Source organism: Poecilia formosa, unplaced genomic scaffold (assembly GCF_000485575.1).
Source record: "Poecilia formosa unplaced genomic scaffold, Poecilia_formosa-5.1.2 Scaffold139, whole genome shotgun sequence".
In the NCBI taxonomy this organism is placed as follows: Eukaryota; Metazoa; Chordata; class Actinopteri; order Cyprinodontiformes; family Poeciliidae; genus Poecilia; species Poecilia formosa.
Window position 1 is genome coordinate 1,459,509 of NW_006800078.1, and position 27,361 is coordinate 1,486,869.

The following is a 27,361-nucleotide window of genomic DNA, read 5'->3' on the forward strand; positions in this document are numbered from 1 at the left end:
TATATATATATATATATATTTTAGGCCCGTACCTTGTGGACTTGGTTGGGCTTGAACTCTGCTATAAGTCCCGGCATACTGGTGGTAGGCGGGGGTTGTGTACGAGCTGTAATCACTGTAGGATTTTGTCGTGTAATTCCCAGCAGATCCGTTCACACCGGGGTACTGGTACTGATAGGCGTTCAGGGGCTTCCCGTACGACGACGATGAACTGGGAGAACAGTAGCCGTGAGGGACTCCACCAGCGGGGCTGTAGTATCCAGAATCCGTGGCCGACGACTCGGGCAGCGTGGGGGATTCCTGAGACGGATGGTGCATGCTGGAGAGTTGGAAGGAGCTCTGGAAATCGGTGGGCTTCACACTCGGGATCCTCCGATCGAAAACTCCGGTCATCGTTCGAAGGATGGAAAAACGCGCGGGGTTTTTGTTGCTGTTTTTTGTAACAAAAAAATATAAAAATATATATATATAGTCTGGGTCCAAAGCGGTGTGGAGATTACACTCTCATTGCGTCAGGAGGCTCTCAGGCCGTCGGTGCTCTGGTGAAGACTGCAGCCAGGCGCGCAGCAAAGACTTGGTTAAATCCTGAATCGCGCTCTTACGCACTGCAGGGAGGATCTGGTTCCATTGGCCAAGGCACACACAGACACAGCTACACCCAGTTCACTCCGCCAGCTTTCTTGCGAAGGGGGGAACCACTGGGGCTATGTAGTTCGTATTTATATAATATCATTCAAGGTGTGAAATTAAGGTAGTCACTTATTATTATCTTTAAAAAAAAAACATCTAATGTCAGTGCTGCAAAACGTAAGGATTTTTAATATTTAACATAATTTCATTAAGGAAAACACCTTCAATTAAAACAAATAAAGGGTACAACAGACATCTATTGTCTGTGATTTCCATTTTTACTTGCAGGCCTGTGAACAAAGGAGATTATCACCTCTCAGTTGCCCGTTGCATCATCAGTGCATTTAATATTATCATATTTTTAAGCCGAGCAGTGGTCACTAAAAATCCGGTTTTTATTTCTGTGGCAAGGCACACAAAAGCCAAGGCCAGCAAGTCAATTTTGTGGTGAACAGCGCCCACATGTGGAAGAATTCGGTGCCACAGGGTGAAACTACAACAACTACAAAAATGTTGATTATTGATTTAAAAAGATACACACATTTTTGTAACATCTGCATCTCTACATGTTTGATAGCTATTCCAGTCTAGCGTGAACTGTATTTGGACACAGCAAGTTAAAAAAACAAAAACAAAAAAAACAAAAAAAACTGGTTCCAAAAGCTGTAGCTATAAATTAGGGTTATTCTGCTAAATGTTGCTTCTTTGAGCATGTATTGTACTGGAAACTGTATATTTTTTTGCAATTCTAACCATCTGTTTTTTTTTTCTTTGTTGTTTTTTTTGTTTTGTTTCTGAATGCTCAAAATGGTAATGTTTCTATATTTTAAGAGATATGTCAGTATTTTATGAAATAGAACTAAAATGTTACTCTAAAACATTAGTTATAGACAGCTAAGTCAGAGAAATGAAATCATTTTCAGTGGTCTCTCAGTTCTTTCCCATGTCTATTTATTATAAAAGCATGGTCTGCCAGAAATACGGCCAGTTTAAGCCTCATTATAATTTATTTAATTATGTTCTCTTCATTATTTAGAGAGGTGAGTCAACACAAAACTTTTCTCAATGCACTTTGTACAAACCAAACATGTGAAATTCAAGTTCATTAATTTAAAATTCATTCAAATATATGCTTTGACTACAATATAATTCCAAACAATTATATTAATAAAATCCTGAAGTGCTGATAAGTAAAAAAAAAAGTTGTTACGACGGCAGGAAGCATAATACCAATGTATATTAGTAGGCTGGTTTGTATTATAGCCAGAATAAAACTAAAAAGAATGACATTAAATTTACATTTGTCATTATAGCTAAACTGTATTTGACTGACTTCATTTTTGTGGATCTCACTGCTGTGTAGAACTAGGTCAGATTTGCTCCAACAAGCTGGGAAAGTGAGATATCCCTCTTGTTGGATTATTGACTTTATTGGCTTAATCCAACTACAGACTGTATCCCATTACAGCAACAAAGAGGACAGGCATCAGTGATAACAAGGAGACCAAGAGAGAAAGGGGGTGAATAAAAATTAAAAAATGAACAAACTAAGCTGAAACTATTCTTCTAATTGTCCAGTTTAATTCTTAAATTGCCCCCACATGGGGATGTCTGGTTCCCAGCAGTCCCATGTGGGGTCAAAAACAGTCAAGGCATAATCCACATGTCAACACAAGTAACAAGGCATAAAACCATTTACCATTCTAAAATGTTCTAAAATGTGTCATGCCTAGTCAAAATTGATTAAGAGCTTTAAATGCACAAAATAATATTTGTACATATTGCACCTTAGGGCCACCCATACTTTCAAAGAAAGAGTACTGTAACATAAGTCAAATTTCTTTTAAGTCACATTTAATGTGTGCGACATTTTTTTATAACAACTGAATGTAACATAGTTGCTTGATTGTGCTATAACGCACAATCAAGCCAGTATTTCCCAGGCACACATGAATTGTGTGCCTGGGAAATACATAACACTAACCCCTTTAAGAGTCTATAAATTCTCCCTTTCTAGACTTTCTAGAGAACTTTAGCATGTTACTGTAATTTCTGTCTTCTTGGACTTTCGGTATTAATAAAACCAATTAAAAAAAAAGAACATTGATGAAACATGATATCCCCTCCAATTAGATTTTGCCTAATAAGAACTTTGTGACACTCACCATATTGTTGTGGTTCTCGTATCTCTGGTGGCACTTAAGCTGCCCTTACTCAGAATAACTTCTGGAATAAATTACTTGATGCAGACAAAGGAAAAAAATCTGTCCACGCATAATGGGGTCTGTGCACGTCAGCTTCTGCATTCGGGGAAAAGCAACTCGGCCGTTTTCGGTCTATTGAAAATGGCATTTTACACTAGGCTGCTTGCGAGGCTTGACCAAGGTAACAATTAATGATGTACATCCATCCGAAGCCCCAACAAGTAAGCTGGTGAGGAGGAGAATCATCCGTTCTCCATGCTAAGTTCGTGATGTATGAGGTTGAAGAAGAGTCAGTGAGCTGAATTCATGAATTCCATTTATTAATACCCAAATACAGCTGGTCCATTCTGACATGCCACCTTTAAGAGTTAAGAGTCAAAATGGCATCCCACAAGCAGGGCCAGCTTGTGGGATGTGCTATTATAACAATAGTAGAACTTTTGTTAGCAGATCACACTGCAATCAACAGTTCGATCATTAGATCATTCACACAACTGCTATAAACTTATTGCATCTCTGGCAGTGCTGTTTACATTATATACATGTATAATATAGGATACATTTATTGGCCAACTGATTTATCGACCAGTGGATTTCTGGGTGCCTAATTCCTTAATTTTGGGGGATCGTGATTGGTCGATACTTACATGAGAAGCCCATTTTATCCCCTAATCTTATCTTCGTCAGCAAAGGTTTATAAGTCATCCTCTGTTCTTTTCTGCTCTACAATGAGAGGTGTGACTGACAGACTGGCCCACCAGGTCAGTTATGCATGTTTAAAGTTAACAATATTCACCCCACTGTTGCCAACTCAGCAACTTTCTTGTTATATTTAGCAACATTTCAGACAAAAAAATAAAAATAAAAAATTCACATCAGCCAAAATCAAAATCGGCAGGTCAGGCTTTTTTAAAGATCGGTAATCAGGGATCGGCCAGAAAACTGCAATCGGTGCAGCCTAACTTAAGATGGAATACATACACACATATTCATGACATTCTTTGATTAAATAAATTTCTCTTAAGCGTTACTCCAATAGCTAAAATTTTAATTTATACGAGGTGAGTCTTTCTCCCCTGAGAATGTGGACCAGTACTGGCACTGGACTGATTCTGAGCCTTCAAATGATTTTTAACAGAAGTTTCACACAACTTAGAAGTTGATGTAAAAATGTTTGTTTTAGCCACAAAATGATTATGCTCAGCAGCAAACAACATATCCCCAACTACAGCATTAGCTCATCGATGTAGCAGCTATGTAGCCTGATGTAAAACATTTTGCTAGACAATGTCAAACATTGAGAAGTTTTAATTATTGTTCTTAAAGGTTATCAAACACGGCGTTTTGAAGCCAAAGATACCTCAGAAATATACAGAGCCAAGCAGGAGGATCAAGTCATTTAAAGTTTAAACTCACTTTCACACAAAGACCCTAGCTAGCATAACAGTTTGGCTGTTGGACATCAAGCTAGTAGCTTTCATCAAGCTAGTACCTTTACATTACATTACACTACATTACAAAGGCACTTTAAAACAAAGCTTTATCTTGGCTTTTTTTCCCTATTCTTCTTCTTTCTTTTCTCCCTCCCCGAAGCATAAGTCCTTTTTTGATGAATTAGTATAGAGATTGTTTTGCTTACTTAACATGCGGTACCTACTGCAACCACCAGGGGGGGCCCCCAAGAGCAATTTATTTTTCTTTTTATCCATAAAATAGTGATTTCTACATTTCTAAGAATACAATATTTTTGTCTTAATGCGATTCTAAACCAAGACTGCTTGAGCATTTTTATAATATAGACTAATTTGGAAGTTACAATAGAGAAAGACCTATCAGCAGAATAAAATGAGCATAAACAATTCACAAGACTAGACAAACCTCTCTATACTAATTCATCGTTTCTTCACTGGATAGGGTAGTGATGTCATCAGGTCACAGAGACTCCTCCCCCTGTTGCTCCATCCAGCGTTTTGGTGGTGGAATCAACCCCTTAATGTTGATGGCTCCAATCATAATTTTGTTTCTCTACTTTCCAAACAATTTGCCAGAAACACCTGAGTTTTAATTCCAATTAATTTATGAAGTTTGGTAACCCATTTACTGCATATAATTTGGCCTGAAATAGGGCTTTTCTCTCTCTCCCCCTGAAGATATGATTAAGTTATCAATTTGGAATCTATGTTACTGTTCATAAGATAATTTGCTCAAAAACTAAAATCTTTCAAGGTGTTTCACAAGTTTTCCAAGTCAGCTGTCTAGAATTCAAAATAGACAAAATGAGATGTTTTAGATTTAAAGTTTTATCAGTAATGTTTTATCTCTATAATATCCCCCCCTGTGTTTTCTTATGTTAAAAGAAAACAAAAAACAAACATAACTCAGAAATTTAAAATCAAAGAATCAATTTTATAAGATTAACCCATTCTTCTAAAATTTCGTGTAAGCAATTAATTTTACATAAGAGCATACTACAAAAAGTTTATTTACTAGCCCAAATGGAACCAAGAATCTTAATTCACATCAATTTAAAGAATATGCTCATCAAACCCATAAAAATATCAAACTTATTCCCAAATATCTCATCCAATTAAACAAATCACAATCATCATTTCTGACCAGGGCCGGCCCAAGGCTCCATGGGGTCCTAAGAGAAATTTGATTTTGGGGTCCTCTAGTTCTGTTAACAATGTGGATTGCTGGAATCAACAGTTAGACGATTAGATCATTCGCACACATGCTGTAAACTTATTGCATCTCTGTTTGCATTATAGCTTATGCATGTATGATATAGGATATATTTATCAGCCAGTCGATTTCTGGGTTAATTTTGGGGGATGGTGATTGGCCAATGCTTACATGTGAAGCCCATCTTATCCACTGATCTTATTTTCATCAGCAAAGGTTTATAAATCAGCCTGACCCACCAGGTAATGTCTGCACATTTACAGTTAACAACATTCACCCCACTGTTGCCAACTCAGCGACTTTCTTGCTACATTTAGCGACATTTCAGACAAAAAAAAAATTGGTATCGGCCAAAATCAAAATTGGCAGGTCAGCCTCTTTAAAGATCAGGTTAGGGTTAGCTAAAAATTTCATTTACACCAGGTGAGTTTTTCATCCCTGAGAATTTGGACCGGTACTGGTACAGGGTTGATTCTGAGCCTTGAAATGATTTTTAACAGAAGTTTCACATAACTTAGAAGCTGATATAAAAGTATTGTTTGTTTTAGCCACATAAATGATCAGCAGCAAACAACATATAACCAACTACAGCTTAGAGCAGTTCATTGATGCAGTAGCCATGTAGCCTGATGGAAAACATTTTGCTAGACAATATCAAACATTGACAAGTTTTAATTATTGTTATCAAACATTATCAAACACGCTGTTTTGAAGCCAAAAAAAAAAGCCCTCAGAAATATACAGAGCCAAGCAGGAGAATCAACTCATTTCAAGTTAAAACTGAGCTTCACACAAAGACGTTAGCATAAATGTTTGACTGTTGAACTGAACCTTTCAAGGTCGCTATAAAGCTAATTTTCTATTAGCAGCTTCACAAATCTTTTTTATAAACATTACAATACAAAGACATATTAAGACAAACTTTTATCTTGGCTTTTTTCTATTCTTCCTATTTTCTTTCTCCCTGAAGGATAAGTCCTTTTTTGAGACATTGTTTTGCTAACTTATCTTCTACCGGAGCTTTGGACATTTGGATGCTCTGCACATTGCATGGCAGCTCATATTACCAGGGAAGCTTGCGTGACCTACCGCGGCCACCAGGGTGCCCAAAGAGCAATATTTTTTGTTTCTTTTTGTCCATAAAATAATGATTTCTACACGCATTATCAAATATATTATTGAAAAAACAAATCACTTCATGATTAAATTGTGTGTTTCCACCATGAAGTGATATTATTATGACATAGAAATTGTTACTAAAAAATTAATTAATTAATTTTTAAAAATCAGCTCTAATGAGGGGGTGCCTTGGTGGCCCTGGGGCCCTAAGCAGCTGCTTTGCTTATGCCTTGGGCCGTCCCTGTTTCTGTCAACAGTATGTCTGTTGTTGTCAGAAATATTGTGCAGTGACTCTTTTCCTTATACCTGTTGATTTTTTTCAGTCAAAAATTGGACCCTGAAGGCCAACGCGTCATCATCATAAGCAGTTAAAAATCTGAATTTGGATTGGTTTTCTAGAAGAGCAAGTTTATCTTTCACATTAAACCCACAAATCAGAATTGATCAATTTAGACAGAGGAGCTAAAATAAATGTGGAAATTCCTCTGAGACAAAGGTTTTGCAGTATTGTGACATGTCATTGCCTATTCCAAATCAAATGGTTTGGTAGACTTGGATTTATGTATTAATTCAACTCAATTAAAAATTGGAGGCACAGATATGCTGTGATCCAAATGTTGTCCAAACTGTTTGTGTTTGACATAATCAATTAATATCACATCCACCATATTAGTTATAGAATGTCATCGTGTCCAATTTGTTCTTGTACACTAAGGCACTAATGTGCTCTATAAAGCAGCAATTAATTTAGTTAGTTTGTTAGTAAAAATTAAAAAATTCCAAACTGGATGAGACTGTTTCTTAATTTAAAATTAAAAAAGCAATAAATTCTGTCTACTTTAAGCCGAGGCTGAATTCTGATTGCTCCTGTTCTATTGTATCAACCCCACATTGAAATAAAATTACCAATTTAATTAGAACCTCAAAATAATATTTCAATTTAGATTTGAATCATAAGTTGTCTCCGAGACAAGAATATGTTGTAACCAATACAATGAACCTTAAATCAATCTGTTGCTGTTTCATAATTTTCTATTTAAATCATATACCCAATCATATTTATTTTACCAGTCCTGTAACCTTCTTTTAAACACTTTAAGGTTTCGATGAAAAATAAATCCTGTTTTGAGGATGAAATAAGAGAAAACAATTTAGAATAGGCCATAATGAAAGATTGAGTCTGCTAAAGATCACAATTTTTATCAAAGTTAAATCCCTCTTTTATGTGATTCCAAAGTATTTATAACCAATCAAAACTTCCTGCCATAAAAATTATAAATGTGTAGTGTGCTCCAAGTAAATATGTCCTGTTTTTTATCCCCATTCTAAAAGATAACCTGAATAATAAGAAAAAAATGATAAAATTTTAGTTTCTCATTTTCATTATACCAAGTAAATTTGAAGCAGTTATCAATAAAGTAAAACTTCTGAAGTTTCAACACAGCAGATGCCACCCTGTTTATTTTCAATTTTACCTGTAAAGTCTTAAGTAAAAAAAAAAAAAGAAAAAACCTCCTACTGTTCAAGCAGATGATTTTGCTGTAAATTAAATTTTGATGTCAAAGTACGATTTATGCAATCATTATCATTTTAGAAATCTCTGTGCAGTATTTGTCAAAATAAATTTGTCCAATGCAGGTCACAGGCCCACATGTGTAACAGTTCAAAATTTTCCCCTTTTGTTTTCTTACAAACCATATCTTTTATTACTTTTTCCACTTTTTTTTTTTTTTTTTTTTTTTTAAGATTTTCTGTTTAATCAAGGTACTACAAAAATATAAGACCAGTCTGTAGGTCTCCCTAGATTTATCTCCACCGTGATTATAGACAAAACATTCCACTGTCTCTGCATAGTTTAAAAACAAGAATAGTATCACCACATCTATTCACTGAAGTGACGTAGTATTTACACAGTGCCGTAAAACCCATCAACGACTCCCCACTCCCATTCACTCTCAATCACACTCAAGCAGACGCTTTCACACCATATTGCAAGAAGATGCAGGATGAACCCCCTTCTCATCAGGCTGACCAAAATTGATTGGGGCTGTTTAGTGAAACCCCCATCCCCCTAATAAAACAAAGAACACAACTTCATTCTGCAGTATAAAGGCATTTTTCACATTAGTTGACCTTTAATTTTCAAATAATCCAACCAAATTGCATCTTTTTAAGAACATCACCCAAAAACATTCATTAATTTGATTATTTTACAGCATTTTAAAAATATTTTCATTTTACCCGTTTAAGTAATTTTGTTTGTCAAACTCTAATGTTTGAGATAAAGATGTTTTTGTTAACTGTAAATTTGGAATTTCCCAATTTGTACTGATTTTATTTACCAAATAAGCAAAGATTTATTTTCGAAATCACATATTTCTCCACATTTTTAAACTAAAACTTGCCTTGTTTAAAGTTTTAAACACAATTCTCCTTTTATATTGTCCTGTTTAAAGAAACATTATTTTCCAATATTTCTAATATTGTTTTGTGCTCACCAAATCTGTTTTAAATGCTTCAATTTATTCATTCAATCTTGTTTTTTTCATGACAACCATGAGTTATTGAATGACCAATGTTAATCTAGACTCCTTAACTTAATCTCTTATAAAGTGCTTATTTGGTCAGGTCTGTAGAGTCTAATAATTGTCACCTTGGTCAGTATCTGCAAAATTATCTCAGATCCAATTAACCATCCATCCCCACACAAAATGTACTTTGCTTAATTGTCTTCTTCAAGCAAACATGAAATGTTGCTTATCTTTTCTCTACTTTCCTTTGCTTAAATGAAATAATTATTGTTGCGTTGTTGTACAACAACTGTAACAAGCAGATTAGTCACAGTACTGTGGTACGTTGAAAACGGCATGTAGTTGTAAAAACTTTGAGAGTCACTGTTGTAGTCATTTTGATCCACGCTCAGAGCAGGCTGTTTGCGTTTGACGTAATTGAGGACGTCCCCCCATTTACATAAACGTTTGCCTTTGCAATGACATCACATTTACAACTGTTAGAAATTGCACAAATAGCCCATATGAAACATGACAGCAATTCTTAGAATGGGCCGTGAGTAATAAGTCTATGCAGAAGGGGTAATATGAATTTTGAGACTATAAAGCAAATGCATTTCAGTACATAAATGAATGTTAATGTGTCTAAAATAAGTCTACATTACTATTACATTTGTAGCAACTCAAACTAAAGCAAAAATAACATGGAAGAAGAAAATATTTGCAAGCTAAAAATAGTGGGCATGGGGAAAAAAAAATATTTTGCGTTCCCTTGCAATAATACTGAACAGTTCATGCCGTATAATTGAATAGTGTAAGCCTTTTTTACGGTGCCCATTGTACTTTCTGCTTTAATATAAGGCTTTCGTGAGGTTTTTCCATGTATGTTAATATCTTGTGAAATGTCTGAAGTTTTATATATGTTTTTTAAAGATAGAAATGCACCACAAACCTCTGATATAAACAGAAACTGTAGGAAAGAAAGAAAAAGTACATCCAAACTATTAGGAAGGACTATTTCTGAGATATTATCACTGGGTAATGAGTCATCTGACAGTTTTGATTGTGTCTATTGTGCTGGTCTGAATGGTTTAAAGGGCACTTCTCACACTTCACATGAGAAATCAAATAAGTCGATTTTCAATCAGTTTTTTGCACAAGAGTTAATAATGATAAGCACGTTTTATTATTATAAAACACGCAAACTTATGGTCACTGGGTTAACTCGGGGAATCTCATCTGGCCGACGTGCGAGTCATCTCCAGGCCACATCTTTGTCGATAACAACTCAGAAATAGTCCAAATAGTTTGGATGTATTTTTATTTCTTGACAGTATTGCGAGAGAACGCAAAACCTTTTGCGAGAGAACGCAAAAGTGTGGGGTTCCATTTGTGTCAAAAATAAGCATTAGTCATGAAGTCATGACTTCTACTTATTTTTGACACAAATGGAACCCCGTACTAAGAAAAAAAAATTACCCATATGTCCCCTCCAGGGCTCCGTAGAAAACCCATTTAAGCGCTGCGGAAGGTAGCAGGAGGTTAAACGCAAGCGGAAGCGGACGGGAGCGATCTATCTTGATCTGCATCTCTTCTCTGCGCTTGCGTTTGTGTGCTGGGGGGATGGGGTCGTGTCGAGGATGAGAGACTCCAAATATTTATCTCTTGGCTAACTAAATATTCATATTTCTAAGCCGTGGATCATTCCTTGCTGTTGGACATAAAAACATCGCTTCGGCTTCGTATGAGGCTCGGTGGAGTTTGCCCTCTGTAAAGTGGACTATCCGCACGTCCACGATACGCTTAAAAAGTCGACAAAATGTATTCTGCTGGAGGTAAGTGCCGCAGCTACTGTTAGCATCGGCTAAGTGATGCCGCTGGTGAAAATATGGGCAAAAGTGTTGGTGCTGGGTGATTTCTGGCAGCAAATTGCCTGTTACTTCACGATAAAAAAGTAATAATTTGACAAAAACATTTGTCCTCGTCTCTCAGCTGGTGAAATATTCAGGGGAAAGCTTAGTTAGCAACAAGCAGCCGTTAGCTAAATTAGCTTTAGCTGCACCTCGTTTTTAGAAACTTGTTCACAGTAAACTAGCCTCTGTGTTTACAAGAGTTTAAATGCAATTTTTGAGCACGAATAACAAATGCGAAGAGGTACCTGGTATTATTTGTATCTTTTGGTTAAACACCTAGCACTTACGTTAAGCGGTGTTTGGCGGCCGACCACGCTTTCTAATCGGATCCCCAACCCATACAGTAAGTCAGATACTTACTGTAAGGGTTTCACAACTTAAAAATGCCACAAAAAGTTTCCAATGTTGTTTACAGACATTATGCTTCCAAGTTGACAATTGTATAATATGGTAATGATTTTAGTCTTTCTTTTTTTTTAAATCATAAAGTGTTTATTAAAAAGGCGGTACGTTTTGTGACTTGTAAACACAATCTGAATGTCAATATTATCACTGAAACCTTGAACTGAAACGGAGCAAATTATTAAAACAAAAAAAGTGGCATCCTTTTGGAAGACAATTGTTCATTTTGAGTTTGGAATTGACAGTAAATATGGGAGATTGAATAAGGGTTAAAACAAAAAAATATATATATAGAATTAAGGCTGAAGTTCACAGAATGACCATGTGCAATGAGGTTTGTGCACAAGAAACCTCAATAAAGTATTAATTTTAAAGTATAATTTTAAAACTGTTTCTTTTTTTTTTTTCTTCTTTCTTTGGATTGTGGGCAGCACAGTTCAAGTGCTTTCAAAGAATGGGACAATAAGCTCTTAAACCACAGCATTGAGCCTTTTCGGATCCTGACTGACTGTGGGTATTGCATAAAAGTACTTCAGGTTAATTCAGCCCTTTCATTTCCATTTTAAACAAGGCACTTCGTAATCAAGTGGTGAACCATTGCATGTGTGCTTAGTAAGTATTTTCAATTGATTACGGAGACGGATATTCATAGGACTATTCAAATCTCTCCATAAATTTTGCATGATTTTATGTTATTTGGATTTGATTTGAATTCCCGTGGTCCAGTTGACTCATACACTCTAAGTAATTGGTTATCAAAGCACCCTACTTGCATTCTTTCTTTATGAAACACAGATTGATTGATTTTTTTTTTATTTTTTTTTACTAGAAAAAGTCATGTAGAAAAAGACTGGAACAATTCAAAAATGATTGTCACGTGTTGCATGTTTATTGGCACCCGTTGTTGCTAATAAACATCCTCTGACCATTGCATTTTCTGAAGACTTTGCAGGCACCAAACTCAAAGTAAGCACACAAATTAAAAACAAAAACAAAAAAAAACAATATCTATAATGCTAAGAATTTTGCCCTGTCTTTATTTCAAAATATTGCAGGACATGTGCTTTTATTTGTATTTAAGTGAAACAAAATTCTCCCTACATTTCTGTTTTTCTCCCAAGACTTATGAACTGAAGTCAAGTTGTATTTTTCTGGCAAATGGGTGGATCCACTCGTTTTAGGCTACCAGCTTGGTTCATGCATTTCTGCTCGTTCACCGATAACGGTCCTATCATTGTCAACGACTGTGCTGTGGAAGTGATAAGAGGGCAATACAGCTTAAAATAAACAGCTCAAAACAGCTGCACTCTTCACTTTCCATGGTCTCGCAGCAGGATATCTAAAGTTATCAACTTGACATTGTGTTTGAGTAAATGTCTTCACATTTATTTACTTATCTTTTTTATGCAAGCAGACTTTTAAACGAGTAACATGTTGGCTTTTGTCCCTTTAGCTGCAGAAGCTCCAGAGGGACCCCGTTCCTCCGGCTCGATGAGCTCTGGTAAGCTGACATTTTGGCTTGAACTGGTTTCAGCTGTTATGTATTGATACTGGCAACACAATTTATTCTTGAAGTAAATTCTGCTGAAATGCATGTGAATTTTTATGGCACAACTGATTGCCAGGCGCTGAGAAAGTGGTGCTGTTTCTATTCAGGTCACATTTTCATGCAATACACAGTAATGTGCATGGAATTGAGACTGTGCTTCGTTTCAGATGAAACGATTATTGCTTTACTTTTTACACTAACTTCAGACTGATCCGACTCTCAGCCTCACCCATCACCAATTCGACCTGTTTGACGTCGACTCCCCGACAAATTAATAAGAGTAGCGCAGGTTGCATCATGGGTCGTTTTGGGTTTGCAAAGGCAGTAGACCTGTGTTTCAAACGGCAGATCTTATGCTTGATGTGTCGGGGTGTTTTAAGGGAGTTTGTCAGAGTGGAACTCAAAGATAAGGCGGGGAAGGGATTGGTTTGCTCCGACAGACTGAAATATCAGAAGTCACATATGTGGATCATATTGGGACAGGCAAGTTTATTGGCAAAAAAGTCACACGGACATTTCTGAGTTTTAAAGTTGAGGAAGGTTCAGGTATGGATTCGAGAAAGCCGAAATGGTCATAAGTATAGGTGTTAATTTATGTGCATAAACCCAAAAGCATACAAATGCTAATCTGTTCATGTTGCTTTCCTTTGTTTGTTGCAGACCCACCTTCCCCGTTGCCAGAATATGTGTTCAAGCCGCCACCGAGGCCAGACTTTGGCACCATGGGTCGGACCATCAAGCTCCAGGCCAACTTTTTTGAAATGGAAATTCCCAGATTGGAGGTCTATCACTATGACATTGACATCAAGCCAGAGAAATGCCCCAGGAGGGTTAATCGGTAGGTCTGTTTTTATTTTTTATATTTTACTTTAATTCATCTACAGGTAAGTGGGTGGAGCTAAACCTTTTGCATTGTGATGCTCAATTTCCTGTTGTCCTCAGGGAAATTGTGGAGCACATGGTCCAGCACTTTAAAACTCAGATCTTTGGCGATCGAAAGCCGGTGTACGACGGAAGAAAGAACCTCTACACTGCCATGCCTTTGCCAATAGGCCGAGACAAAGTACGTCTTTTACTTCTCATCCCTGCTTGAGTGAAGTTTCCTTATCTAATTTTTTATTTTATTTTTTTAAAGTAAAAAAAAAAAAAAAAAGTCTGAACTTTATAATTTGTCACTTTTCTTTCACAGGTGGAGCTTGAAGTAACTATTCCAGGCGAAGGCAAAGACCGCAGCTTTAAAGTGGCCATCAAATGGGTGTCTTGTGTTAGCCTACAAGCGCTACACGAGGCTCTATCCGGACGGCTGCCAAGCGTTCCCTTTGAAACTATTCAAGCTTTGGATGTGGTCATGCGGCATTTACCTTCCATGAGGTCAGTTCTGTTGTTGTTGTTGTTGTTTTTATTATTATTTTATTTTTTTTATGGTTTGTCATTCAAAATCTCCAAACCCGTTTGGACCGAGGGAGTCACCGAGGAAGTCAGGAGTTTAATTTATTTTATGTATAAATTCATTAAAGTCAGTCATTACTTAAAGGATTTAGCATCCAGATTCTGTGCTGCTTGTTTTTGTCAGTCGCATTTCACGTCTAACCGTCGTCCGACACAGGTATACTCCAGTGGGTCGCTCCTTCTTCACTCCTTCAGAGGGATGCTCCAACCCTCTCGGCGGCGGCAGGGAGGTGTGGTTCGGTTTCCATCAGTCCGTCAGACCTTCTCTCTGGAAAATGATGCTCAACATTGATGGTAATCTGCGTCATTCATTTAAAAACAAAATAAAAAAATCCGTACAAATTTGTTGCCTTCACACGTCTTACCTCTGCGCGTTTTCTTTGTTTGCAGTTTCAGCCACTGCGTTCTACAAGGCTCAGCCTGTAATTGAATTCATGTGTGAAGTTCTGGATTTTAAAAGCATCGAGGAGCAGCAGAAGCCTCTGACAGACTCTCAGCGAGTGAAATTCACAAAAGAAATCAAAGGTACGTCCCCTTTTTTTTTTTTTTTTTTTTTTTTTTTTTTTTTTTTTTTCACCAGTTTAGATTGACAACAAAATTAACTTTTTTTAGGAAACAAAAGAATGTTTTCCCACTTGAAGATGTTAAAAATAGCTTTTTTTAATGAACTGAGATTTAGAAAAAGCCACTACAGACGTTCCTGCTGTTGCGTCGAGATTTAAAGAGTTGTACGTACAACTCAACTTGGGAAATTGTTTAGACCCCCAAAAAATCTATTCCAAAATAATTTTGGAATGGAAATGCAGGAGAAACCTATAGTTGGTCTCCTTTAAAAAAAAAAACTTTATCTCAAAGCCAATTTAATTTTCCTGGAGTTTCTTCTTTTCTTGTTGAACTTTCTCCATTTATTTTGCGTGCCTCCTGTAGGCCTCAAGGTCGAGATAACTCACTGTGGGCAGATGAAGAGAAAATACAGAGTTTGCAATGTGACCAGAAGACCAGCCAGCCATCAGACGTAAGAAGGCTCTCTCAACATTTTATCTAAACTTCATTATCCTGTAGCATTATATGAACTGATCGCGTTAAAAGGAAGATCCGATGGCTAAACCTTCAGGGGTATTTTATCTCTTTGTGTTGATTGAATTTCTTCTTTATTGCCTCAGGTTCCCCTTGCAGCAGGAGAGTGGCCAAACTATTGAATGCACAGTAGCACAGTACTTCAAAGACAAGTACAAACTCATCCTGCGATACCCTCACCTCCCATGTTTACAAGTAGGACAGGAGCAAAAGCATACCTACCTCCCTCTAGAGGCAAGACGCTTTAACACTCTGGATTTTATTCAAGAAAAGTGAGAGTTTCGCTTGTTTTTAATTGATCGTCTACAAACGTGGTCTCTTCAGGTGTGCAACATAGTGGCAGGACAGCGCTGCATCAAAAAGCTGACCGACAATCAGACCTCCACAATGATCCGTGCCACAGCCAGATCGGCGCCAGACCGGCAGGATGAAATTAGTAAACTGGTAGGTACAATCTGTGCATGTCCCTTCTGCTTTTAGCAAACCGATCAGAGCGTTGGATGAAACGTCATAAACTGAAAACATGACTGATAAACAATGGTAAAAAATAACATTTTGTTTCCGTTCCAGATGCGAAGTGCCAACTTCAACACTGACCCTTACGTTCGTGAATTTGGAGTCGTGGTGAGGGATGAAATGACAGAAGTGAACGGCCGCGTCTTGCAAGCACCTTCAATACTTTACGGCGGCAGGGTAAGTTCAGCGCTACTCTGGATGTTTGTTTTGTGTTTTTTTTTTTTTTTTAAATGTATACATGCAGTGCAAAAATGTTGACCAGCATTTTAAAAATGAATAATTTCAGAACAAAGCAATAGCAACACCAATCCAGGGAGTGTGGGACATGAGGAACAAGCAGTTCCACACCGGCATTGAGATCAAAGTGTGGGCCATCGCCTGCTTCGCGCCGCAGAGACAGTGCACTGAACTCCTGCTCAAGTAAGAGAGATTTCCAGAATGTTGAGACCTTTTGCATATGCACCTTTTATGTAGGAATCTTACTGAGCACAAGATAAACTCGTTCTTCATTTGGCAGAGCTTTCACCGACCAGCTGAGGAAGATCTCTCGAGATGCAGGGATGCCCATCCAGGGTCAGCCTTGCTTCTGCAAGTACGCCCAGGGGGCGGACAGCGTGGAGCCCATGTTCAGGCACCTCAAGTACAGCTACCAGGGCCTGCAGCTGGTGGTGGTCATCCTCCCTGGAAAGACGCCAGTTTATGGTGACCACCTGTTTGAATTTATTAAGGGAAGAAAATGTGTGTGTGTTTTAACATTTAAAATGTTTACTTATTCCGTGTCTTCTTGTTGCGTGTTTATAGCTGAAGTAAAACGAGTTGGCGACACCGTGCTCGGAATGGCCACGCAATGCGTCCAGGTGAAGAATGTCCAAAAGACGACGCCTCAGACTCTCTCCAACCTCTGTCTGAAGATCAACGTCAAGCTGGGTGGAGTCAACAACATCCTGCTGCCGCAGGGCAGGTCGGTGGAGATGCTTACACTAGCATTTAACAGGAAATTCAAGACTTGTGATGTGAGTGTGTGTCAAAGGGTCACATTTAGACTGTCTTCACTTTTGCATTGAGTCAGCTTATGATTACAGGAGAAATGGCAGATTTGGTTAAAAAAAATACGTTATTTATCGCAAAAGGAAATTAAATATTGTTATAATTCGTGTCTTCGGTGATGTTGTGGGCAACAAACTTGAAGAAGCATCTGAATAAACTGACTAAACTACTGTATGACAATCTCACGGCCCAATTGACCGCCCCCTTGCGGAAGTAGAGCTGTACTCCGACAAGCCAACTGTTTTATGGCAGACTAATGGGCCTCATTTTTTGCCTTGTAAACCAATATTGAGGCAAAGATGGGCAAGAGAATTCTCCAACTAGTCCTATGTCAGGTCTATAAGGTTATTAGCGGGAAATAACGGAGAAATCAACAATAAAGCCCAAGAAGAGAAATGATGAGGGACAGTCTGGTCGGATGTGAGTGTGAACGCTGTGGGATGCACTTTGCACGTACAAAATGGATGAGCAGTGACTTAAATAATACCGGCTTGTGAAAATCTGCCAGGAAAATGCTTAAAAATAAACAGTTGTATGAAACGGTGTTTAAATGCCAGTATAGCAGTGAGCGCAGTCTGTTTTCATGCTGAAATAGAGCTACCGTTGGAATCTACACGCATAAAATCAGCACAACTACCTTCACTTATTGATCTGGAAATGACTAGATCAGGGGTCGCCAACTCCAGTCCTCAAGGGCTACCATCCTGCAACTTTTAGATTCACTTCTGCTCCAAAATGTCTGAATTCCCTCACCAGCATTCATTCCTCTCTGCAATAGGCTGGAAACGAGCAGTTTATTTGATCCAGGTGTGTTTGAGCAGAGACACATCTAAAAAGTTACAGGATGGGAGGACTGGAGTTGGTGACCCCTGGACTAGATGTTCAGCATTGTTGTTTTAATTTAACTGAGTTGTTTATTTGACGCTCAGCCGTCAGCCGGGAGTCGTTAGCAGGGAGCCATCAGCTGTGAGTCGTTAGCAGGGAGCCGTCTGCAAGGAGTCGTGAGTCGTTTGCACGGAGCCATCAGTAAGTGTCTTCATGACAAAAGCTGGGATGATTACTACCACTTACCTTCGTGGTGCCGACTAACGTGGTAGTTCCCCTCCATCAGTTTCATTCAACTGGACATGGGCTGGGCTCCAATCCACGATCTGTTTCTTGCGTTATTCCAGACTCCTTTTTGGTTTTGATAATGTAATAAATTGTTTTCCCCCCTCCACACGTTCTGGGTAACGGCTGTCGGGATTTGCATATTACCCACTGACAACCGGGACCGTGATTGTCTATTATTTTCCTCTAAATCTCTCTGACTGCAGCCTGTTTTCTATGGTAGATACTGTCAATATTGTTAGGGAGTCATTGTGTGAACAGGAATCTTCCTCTTGAAAACATGTACAGAGAGCAAAACATGTAAAGCATTTCAGGTCAATGTTTTGTTTTTTTGTTGTTTTTAAGTATTTGCTTCACACTGGAAGATCTTTAGTGCTGCCCCAAATCCTACCTCTGTTTTTCATGTTTGCATATTCACTGGCTTCTGCATTACTCGCTGAAATGCAAATATGATAGTGAGTTGAAGGTTTTTGTATAAACCAGGGTAGTATTTTTGAGATTGGAATATTTAGTTTCCACCTTCTTTACCAGCAAATCTGGATTTATTCTAAATTAAAATGCCAAGAGAGTTATCTGCTTCAAGCAGAACTCCTTTTAACAGAACCTCTCTGTAAGCAGAGATTTTTTTTTTCCTATTTCAAGTTGTAGATTAAAGCTTTATGACGTAATGGGGGAGGGGGAAAGTGGGAAATAATATCACAGCATTATTGCATACTGAATGGAGCCTCACTGCAGTTGGTGCCTTCGGATTCCTGGAGGAGCTCAAGAGAGCTGGGAGTGAGCAAAAAGGATTTCCGTATTGCCTGTGCATGATGATATTGTTGTATGAAAACTTGCATCCACTCTGTGCTTTCCTGCGCAGGCCGTTGGTGTTCCAGCAGCCAGTGATCTTCCTCGGTTCGGACGTGACTCATCCACCAGCAGGAGACGGAAAGAAACCTTCCATTGCCGCCGTGAGTTCCAGCTAAATTAATATAATAATGTTTTTACTAATCATTTGATTATGCAGGAAACGCTTTTAAATACAGCATGTTTGAAAGCTATTTTTAAATTTGCGACCTGTTTGAAGTTGCATATGGGCAGCGCTCACTTTAGTTGCCACGAAATTTGAGGTTTCAGTGTAAATTAGTTGTAGTGTTTATAATCGCAGCAGTATTTGTCTCCTCCACCTTTTGAAGGCTTAATGTGCCCCATGTCGTCTTTAGGTGGTCGGTAGCATGGACGCCCACCCCAGCCGATACTGCGCCACAGTGCGGGTGCAGCAGCACCGTCAGGACATCATCCAGGACCTGGCCAACATGGTGCGGGAGCTGCTCATCCAGTTCTACAAGTCCACTCGCTTCAAGCCCACCAGAATCATCTACTATCGAGACGGCATCTCCGAGGGCCAGTTCAGCCAGGTAACGTGTGTGTGTGTGTGTGATGTTGCATGCTTGCCTTGTTGTTGCACAGCAGGCCTCATTTGCTAAATTCACAATCCGTTTACCTGTAGGTCCTTCAGCATGAGCTCCTGGCAATCCGTGAGGCTTGCATCAAACTGGAAAAGGATTACCAGCCTGGCATCACCTTCGTGGTTGTGCAGAAGAGACACCACACGAGGCTGTTCTGCGTGGACAGAAACGAACGGGTCAGTGTCATGTTGGAAATGAGGAGTTTTCCTTTTTCTTAGAACGCATGAGAATATAGTCTGGTCTTCCTGTAGTTGTTGCACAAAATGGTTTATAACTTGGACTTTTTCAGGTCGGAAAGAGCGGCAACATTCCAGCGGGGACTACAGTGGACACCAAAATCACCCACCCGTCAGAGTTTGACTTCTACCTTTGCAGTCATGCAGGCATTCAGGTAAGAACTGTGCTACGATTATCTGTGATTTAATTAAGAGGGGGTAGCTCAAGGCTCCCATGCTACCACTTTTTATAATCAAAATCCGAGTTCCTGTACAAGCGATCAGCAGAGGGGACATAGTTTGCAGGAGTCTCCATTTTTATCCTCAAAAGGTTGTAAACATTTAATAATCCAGCATCTTCCATGACAGACTGATGTTGAAAGCCCAGATGGATAAAATGGATCACTTGTTGCTTTTCACTCTTTCTGTTCTCTGCTGAAAGAATTGCTATATTCTAACAAACTTGCTGTTCAAAATGGTTTCCCTTAATATAGCTTGTTAAATCTCTGTGGACCTTCGGACTTCATTTTGTAAACCCTGCAGACCCTGTGTTGTCAGGGTGACCCAGTGGTGTTTGTTGTGCTTTAATTGGACAAAGTTCAGATTTTTTTTTTTTTTTTGAGTCTCTGACTGGCCGGCCGCAAGCTGAAATCAAGCGGATTCCAGTCAAAAAGCAGATTTCTCTGAGCATCTCGTAACTTTCTTGCATCTAAATAAACCCGCGCCGCCTCACCTCGTCATCCATCATCCTTCCTTCCAGGGAACCAGCAGACCGTCTCACTACCACGTGCTCTGGGACGACAACCACTTCACGTCGGATGAACTGCAGGTCCTCACCTACCAGCTCTGCCACACGTACGTGCGCTGCACCCGCTCCGTGTCCATCCCAGCACCAGCCTACTACGCCCATCTGGTGGCTTTCCGGGCGCGCTATCACTTGGTGGACAAAGAGCACGACAGGTAAGGACTCGTGTGTACTTCTGAGATTTTTATTATTTTTTTTTCCCCTCTTTCTTCCATCAATGACCTTTTTTACATGTTTTTCTTTTTTTGTTGTTGCTGTAGTGCTGAGGGCAGTCATACGTCGGGCCAGAGCAATGGGCGGGACCACCAGGCCTTGGCCAAAGCTGTTCAGATCCACCAGGACACCCTGCGCACCATGTACTTCGCCTGAAAGTACAGCGCCCTGATTGGTTGAGGGTAAAATCCCCGCCATCGAAACCAACGACTCCGATCTCTCTGTGAGGTCCGAATACCATCACAAGGTTTCATATCGTCTTTTCCCTAGGTGGCAGACTTGTCACTCACCCATATGTCCACATTTGAACTTCTCCCCTTTTACCCACCAAAGTAAGCCATTTAGTAGTGAAAAAGGCAAATTTTAGAGAGACATTAGGTTTGTAGATACATTTTTTATTTTTATTTTTTTTAACTTTAGATTTTTTTTTCTTCTTCTTTTTTTCCAAATTCTGAAAATGGTAAAATTGCACACAGGAAAAAAAAAACTGTAGTTCCTAAAAGAAAGTGGGCTGTTACATTATATGCCAAGTTTTTTTTTTTTTCTTCTTCTTCTTCTTCTTTTCCTGTAGTCCTTCTTCCAATTCTTGTTTGCTCGAGTGAATCCTGGTCCGTACACCGAGAATCTAAATTTTGGGGAGCTCACTTACCGTTTATATGCTAGAACAATTTAAGCCAAACATTATCAGCCACTGCAAGCAAAGTGCACTGACCAGGATGGTACTTTACCAAGGACAAAAGTACTTAACCCTCCTGTTATGTTAGTTTCTGAGATACAGCAATAATGTTCATGGGTTAGTTTGACCCGTGGAGTGTTTAATCATGCAATAGTGTCAGGAACCAAAAACATCCTCCAAAACATTTTTGTATCTGATTGTTAACTCCAATACTAGCCATTTCAATCAATATTTGTGCAATGATGTTTTTTTATATTTCTCTCCAATAAAGGATCAGTGACAACAATTTACTCATTCACTCAGTTGGAAATAAAAAAAAAAAAAAATGTAATTTACACTTTGGGTAAAAAAAACAACCTACAAACAATAATTTCCTTGAAATTGATATTTTGTAAAAAATTTTTACATGACATTTAGATGTTTTTTCAATGGGTGATCTTGGTGATAGTTGAACTTGAGACATGTATACTGTTCAGGGTCAAATTGACCCGCTGATTAAAATCAAGACAAATGAGTCAAGCAGAGAGTGTTCATGTTTTCTCCACTTCCTTTGAGTGTCCACTCAGTGTGGGTGGAGTTTGGCCACGGGAACAGAAAATGTTCCTGTCAAAAGTTGTACGAGCGCCTGCTTTCTCGCAGTTTCCTAGTGAAGTAAAGAGATTAGAGAGAAAGTGGGCTTGTGTGTGTGTGGTTTGTGTTGGGGGGTGAAATATGGTTCATAGCTGCAAGGAAACAAATAGAACTGGGCTTTTTTTTATTTTTTTTTTAAATCTTTTTCACTCTTCAACTTGACTGCCGGGTCAAATTGACCCGGACAGTAAAATGTAGACCCGGTGGGGGGTCGCGAATGTGTAAAATGAACAAATTTTCAACTTCTATGTAGAATCTACCTATTAAGACAAATGGAAAAAGTTTCATGCAAAAAAAAAAAAAATACTTCCAACTGTTTCAAACAAAAATGTTAAACTTTAAAACGGGTCAATTTGACCCGTAACATAACAGGAGGGTTAATATATTATGAATTATTTGAATATTTTTCTTTCCTTCAACATAGGTCATGATCTGATTTTTAAAAAGTGTCATTTGGGACCATGATTTTTTTTTTTTTTTTTTTTTTTGATGAACTAGTTAGTTCCTGTTTGGTGTTTCTGCCTTTTTCTTTGATCTACAAACTTTTTCTTTTTTTATTTTTCTTTTTTTTTTTTATGCCAAATCTGGTGATGGTGAAAAGACAGTTTCTCATCTGATTCGTAAACTATTTGGATCATCTCTGACAGATTTTAAAATTTTTTTTTTTAAGGTGTAGAGACTGAATAATCTTGTTCATTGTCTTGTCTGAACTGATAATTTTCAAGCATAAAATCAGGCGTGCCGGGACTGGTTCCCAGCAACCTTTTTATATTGTATTCTGAGCCGTACTGATGAAACATTTGAAAACTCAAAAGGGGATCATAACAAATTTTTCATTTCTAGTAATTCTTCATTGTATAGTCCTGTAGCTGAGATGCATTATTTTTTTCTGTTTTTTTTTTTTGTTTTGTTTTTTCCAACTTGTAGATTTTTCTAGGTGTTTTATTATTTTTTATTTTTTTCCATTTTTACGCCCCTCAATCCTACTTCTATTTTTTTATTGTATATAGCAGCAGGAAAGTATTTTCTGCTGCGCCGCGTCAGATTGGGGCAGCCGTGTAGCGTCTCGGTGAGGGGGTGTTCGGTACAGAAGAGTTTTTTACATTTGAACTGATTTTAAATGATGATAGAAGAGCCTCGTTAGTTTAGAGGGCCCTTCAAGAACCGTGAATGATCGTCGTACAAAAGCATCGTTGGGGTGGGGGGGATTTATGCAAGCAGCTTTTGTGAGTCTTTTTACTGAAATAGAAATGTTCCTAACAAGGTATATTTTAAATAAGCTTTCAGTGCAAAAATGCTGAGAAAATTTTAGAATGTTTTGGTTTTTTTTTAAGAAGAAAAAAATGGCCCAAATTTTGTCTAAATTAACTATTTGTATAAACATTTTAAATGCAATTATCTTGCCTTCTAAGACTCTCACAGTTTTACTAATGGAATTGATACATAACGACATCCTGCTTCAGTTTTACCGCTACGTTGAGCTCGTGATTGTTTGTCTAGATTGAAGGCAAGTAGTGTACATTTTCTAACTATGCATCATTTTTTTTAACAGAGATTTTAGCAGTTAACGGGGATCCCACATGAAATCGGATCGTGTACAGAGGTAGACAATCAGGGCTTTTGTTTCCTTTTGTTTTTTTTGTTATTTCAAAGTGTTTCGCATTTAGTTTTGTTTCTTATTGCTTCTCAGCATCCTTCACGTGTTTGTAATAGGATAAAAGTGGTCATTTGTGACGATGTAGATTTTCTAGCCTAAAAGTGAGCGCATCCTTTGTAACACACAATCGTTCATGGCCAAACAAGATTACCAACTTTTACACGATTATTACTCAAAAGACACAGAAGCACAAAAAAAAGGCATTTTGACTCTAGGTGCTAGATGTTTTCACTGTAAATCACCTTAAGTCCTCACTGATCCTTCATTATTTTTACAGTCCTTTTCTCTCTCCCTTTAACTACATCAGTTTCCCCTCTTTTTACTTTTAACTCCTCTAAAGCAACTAGAGATCCGACTGACTGTGTTTGTGGGGCATTTTGGAAAAAGGAAAAAAAAAAAAAAAATCCCGTACTTGATATTTACTGTTCTGATGTCGATATTGTTCTTATCGGTGCTGGTCTCACAACATGTAAATTTGGATGCACTTTTGATAGCAGAATTATGAGTATGACTTCTAATATGTGTGTGTGCGTTTTTTTTAATTTTTTATTCTTTTTTGTTTTTTTTTCCTCCATTAATCAGAACCGAAGGCTCAGCCATAATGTGCGACACTGGTGTAATTGCATGGAAATGGCCGTGTGTTCTACCTCTTGTTACCTGTTGCTGTGGCGTGATGGTAGCATCGCGCCACTGGCCATTTCTGTATAATTACCCTGGCTGCGTATCGTAACCGGCGTCGCTCGTGTCTCGTTGTTGACTTTAGAGGCTTGGTGAGCATGATGAATTTATTTTTAATTTTTATTTTTTTTTGTTCTTCTCTTTGCATGACATGTATTTAGTATTACGCAAACCGAAGAGACAGAATCTGTTTGCGTTGAAGTTCTATGACCAAATGCTTCGAGTGTGTTTGTACATACACACACGACTTTCTGCTTCTTCTTCTGCTTCTTTTTCTTCTATGCACCACTAAAATGACACTTTGATTTAAAAGTTGCTTCTCTGCTCAAGCTGTGTAACAACAAATGCAAAGTTCTCCTTCATCGAGACAAAGTCAGTGCGTCTCAGTGGTGCTATCGCAGACTGCTGGTTAAAGTTTCAAAGACGATTAGGAAAGTGGAGAACTCTGGCTGATTTCTGAACACTGGTTTTAGCCAGTTACGATTTCGTTAGCCGTCTGTTTTTAAATTCCTGAGATGTCTCTGAATATAACATCTCCTCTTTAAGTAATCACATGTATATCTCTGCTTTCTCTAATTTCCTGTAACGTCTCACTCGGGTCTGAAAATGGCTAACTGGTTCGCCTTCCCTTGGTAACAACTTCCACGCCGAAAAGTGTTAAGATGGCCTGTTGGTGCTTAGGTAAGGTCTGTTTACTGATCTTTGCGATGTTGTATTTTAAGCGTTTCCTGCCAGTCACTGTTCATTGGTGGTCAGCCAGATAATAATGTATAATGGAGAGTAAAGTGCACTGCTTATTTCTACATAGTGATGCCCTTGTCTTGGGAAGTTGAATGGCTTTGTCATTAATATTCTTTTTTTAAATTATTCTTATTCCCTTCACGGAGAGTTGGAAACAGGATTCTTCAGTAATTGTAACAATCCCATTGCTTTAACTTGGAAAGAAAGGAGAAGCTAGCTTTTGGATTTGTTGTTACTGCTCTGTGTATGTTTTTTTTTTTTTTTTTTTTCATTCCTTACACCAGCACCTTATAAAACCAGATCGAAATGGCATTGTTTTTTTCTTGATATAAAACTCCAAAACTTACATTTGCACTAAATAAAAAACAATATTGTAGCTATTCATGCATTAACAGCAAAAATCTGCAGCCACTTACAAAATAGCTTTTTTTTCCCCCCTTTCTTTCCTTTTCCCCTAGCCAACCAAAATTGAGCAAGTAATTATTTTTTTTTTCTTTTGAGAAATAACCCAAAGCCTTTAAGCGACAATAATAAGAGCGATTATTTCCGGTTGCGTGAGTGGATCGCCTTTGTATAGAAATCGTAGTAGATTTTTTTTTTTTTTTTTTTTTTTCCCCTGTTAACCAAACTGAAAGGTGTTTTAAAAGGAGAATATTGTTGGATGCCAAAGTGGTGCATGTCCTGTTAGATAAACAGTTTTATCTCTGTCCAGAACTGCAATGTGGGCGACCACCTTTCCCCCCCACAGTAAGACCAAAAACAAACTACAGAGTAACGAGGAGCTTTTGTCACTTTGCTTTTTTTTTCTTCTTCCAAATGAGTTCAACAAAAGAATGTTTACAACAGTGACGAGTATTCCTAACCTGGATGAATGTGGCATCATGTTGCAGGTGAAATCCTGCATTACCTATTATAGTGGTACCGACGAACACCGGCGTAGAGACTTTATTTTTCCTGAATGTGTTAAATTCACAAAAGGTTTTCATTTGGAAAGCCAAAACCTGGATAAACCAGGTAGCAGAACTAGCCAACATTAACTACAAATACCATATCAAATTATGCAATGGAATAATTTTCTTTTTTTTTTTTTTAATGTTCAAACTGTCTTTAAGCCTGATAATATTTGAACATTTTCTGGAGTTGAAACCGATTTCTTATAAAGCAGCAACTATAAGACGAATCCTTTCCAAACCATTCCCATCTGTATAGTCATTTTTCTCCTCTCTAAGCTGCTTGTGTGTCGTTTTAGCAAAACAGTTGCTAATATAATTCTTTTTTCTTTTCTTATTTTTTTTTTTAAGAGTAGAGCCTGTTTTCCGCGTCTTCAGATAGTACCGAATGTAATTTAGTCTGTGTGGTTTGTAAAATTGTGAAAGAAACGATCCGAGTTCGTTTTAAGCTCTGCTTCTTCTGTACAAACTTTCTTCTATTATTATTATTATTATTATTATTACTGCGTGACTCTGTTCTTCTAAGCAGAAAATTGTAGGTTTCTTTGCAAAGCTTGCTAATCTTTTCATTATCAGATGCTTTGGAGAGCAGCAGATCCCACTGGTGTGAAGGGAAGTGATGTCTTCAGCTGTGGATTCATGCTTTGTTTGATGTGTGCGTCTTTTTTTTTTGTTTGTTTGCATTTAAAAAAGAAATCGGAGGATTTTGCGTTTGCATTTAGGTTTCCAGCTTTGCTTCAACTCCCAGCCTGATAATCCTGCCTCGTGTGAACTTGTTCTTGTAAAGTCTTTTCTGATTTTGAATGAAGCATGTTTTTTATTTTTATTTTTTTTTTGTTTGTCAGCATATAGTTGCTAGAACCTGGTTTATTTTATTTTCTTTATACGTGTAAGATATGAACCGATTTTCAGAGTGCTCAGCCGGCTTCACCTGACATAATTCTCCTCTTCCTGTTTGTATATAAATCCTCTGAAGACTAATAATGTCTCTGGCAGTAATTGAAACCATGTCCACCCCATTACCTATAGCCATGTGACAGCAATGTAATGTGCACAAGTTCTTGTTTAAATGCAGCACGAGCGCATCTAGCAGCCGGACATAGCGTTGCTTTTTATCTTCACATGATTGGTTTT

General features: G+C 38.1%; 2 protein-coding genes across 2 annotated transcripts in view; one reads left to right on the forward strand and one right to left on the reverse strand.

Annotated features, from left to right (window-relative positions):
• The window catches only part of dlx5a (distal-less homeobox 5a), a 2,052-nt gene extending 1,429 nt beyond the window's left edge, over window positions 1-623 (reverse strand). Inside the window, exon 1 of the mRNA XM_007562664.2 lies at window positions 33-623. Within this exon, the coding sequence (XP_007562726.1) occupies window positions 33-393 (361 nt within the window). The 5' untranslated portion in view covers window positions 394-623. The remainder of the gene's footprint in view (window positions 1-32) is intronic.
• Window positions 624-10,699: 10,076 nt separating this feature from the next.
• ago2 (argonaute RISC catalytic component 2) lies at window positions 10,700-22,505 on the forward strand. Its single transcript, XM_007562665.2, has 20 exons — window positions 10,700-10,983; window positions 12,917-12,964; window positions 13,673-13,850; window positions 13,955-14,075; window positions 14,202-14,383; window positions 14,619-14,755; window positions 14,852-14,986; window positions 15,389-15,476; window positions 15,625-15,772; window positions 15,863-15,982; window positions 16,109-16,231; window positions 16,341-16,474; window positions 16,572-16,756; window positions 16,856-17,015; window positions 19,074-19,164; window positions 19,417-19,611; window positions 19,704-19,838; window positions 19,952-20,053; window positions 20,638-20,837; window positions 20,943-22,505. The coding sequence occupies exons 1-20, from the start codon at window positions 10,968-10,970 to the stop codon at window positions 21,049-21,051; spliced, it is 2,607 nt and encodes an 868-aa protein (XP_007562727.1). The 5' UTR covers window positions 10,700-10,967; the 3' UTR covers window positions 21,052-22,505.
• Window positions 22,506-27,361: the final 4,856 nt, after the last annotated feature.

Coding starts and splice junctions, on each gene's coding strand:
- ago2 (XM_007562665.2), top strand. Junction 15,477..15,624: donor AGACCAGCCAGCCATCAGAC/GTAAGAAGGCTC, acceptor TTATTGCCTCAG/GTTCCCCTTGCAGCAGGAGA. Junction 19,165..19,416: donor AGAAACCTTCCATTGCCGCC/GTGAGTTCCAGC, acceptor TGTCGTCTTTAG/GTGGTCGGTAGCATGGACGC.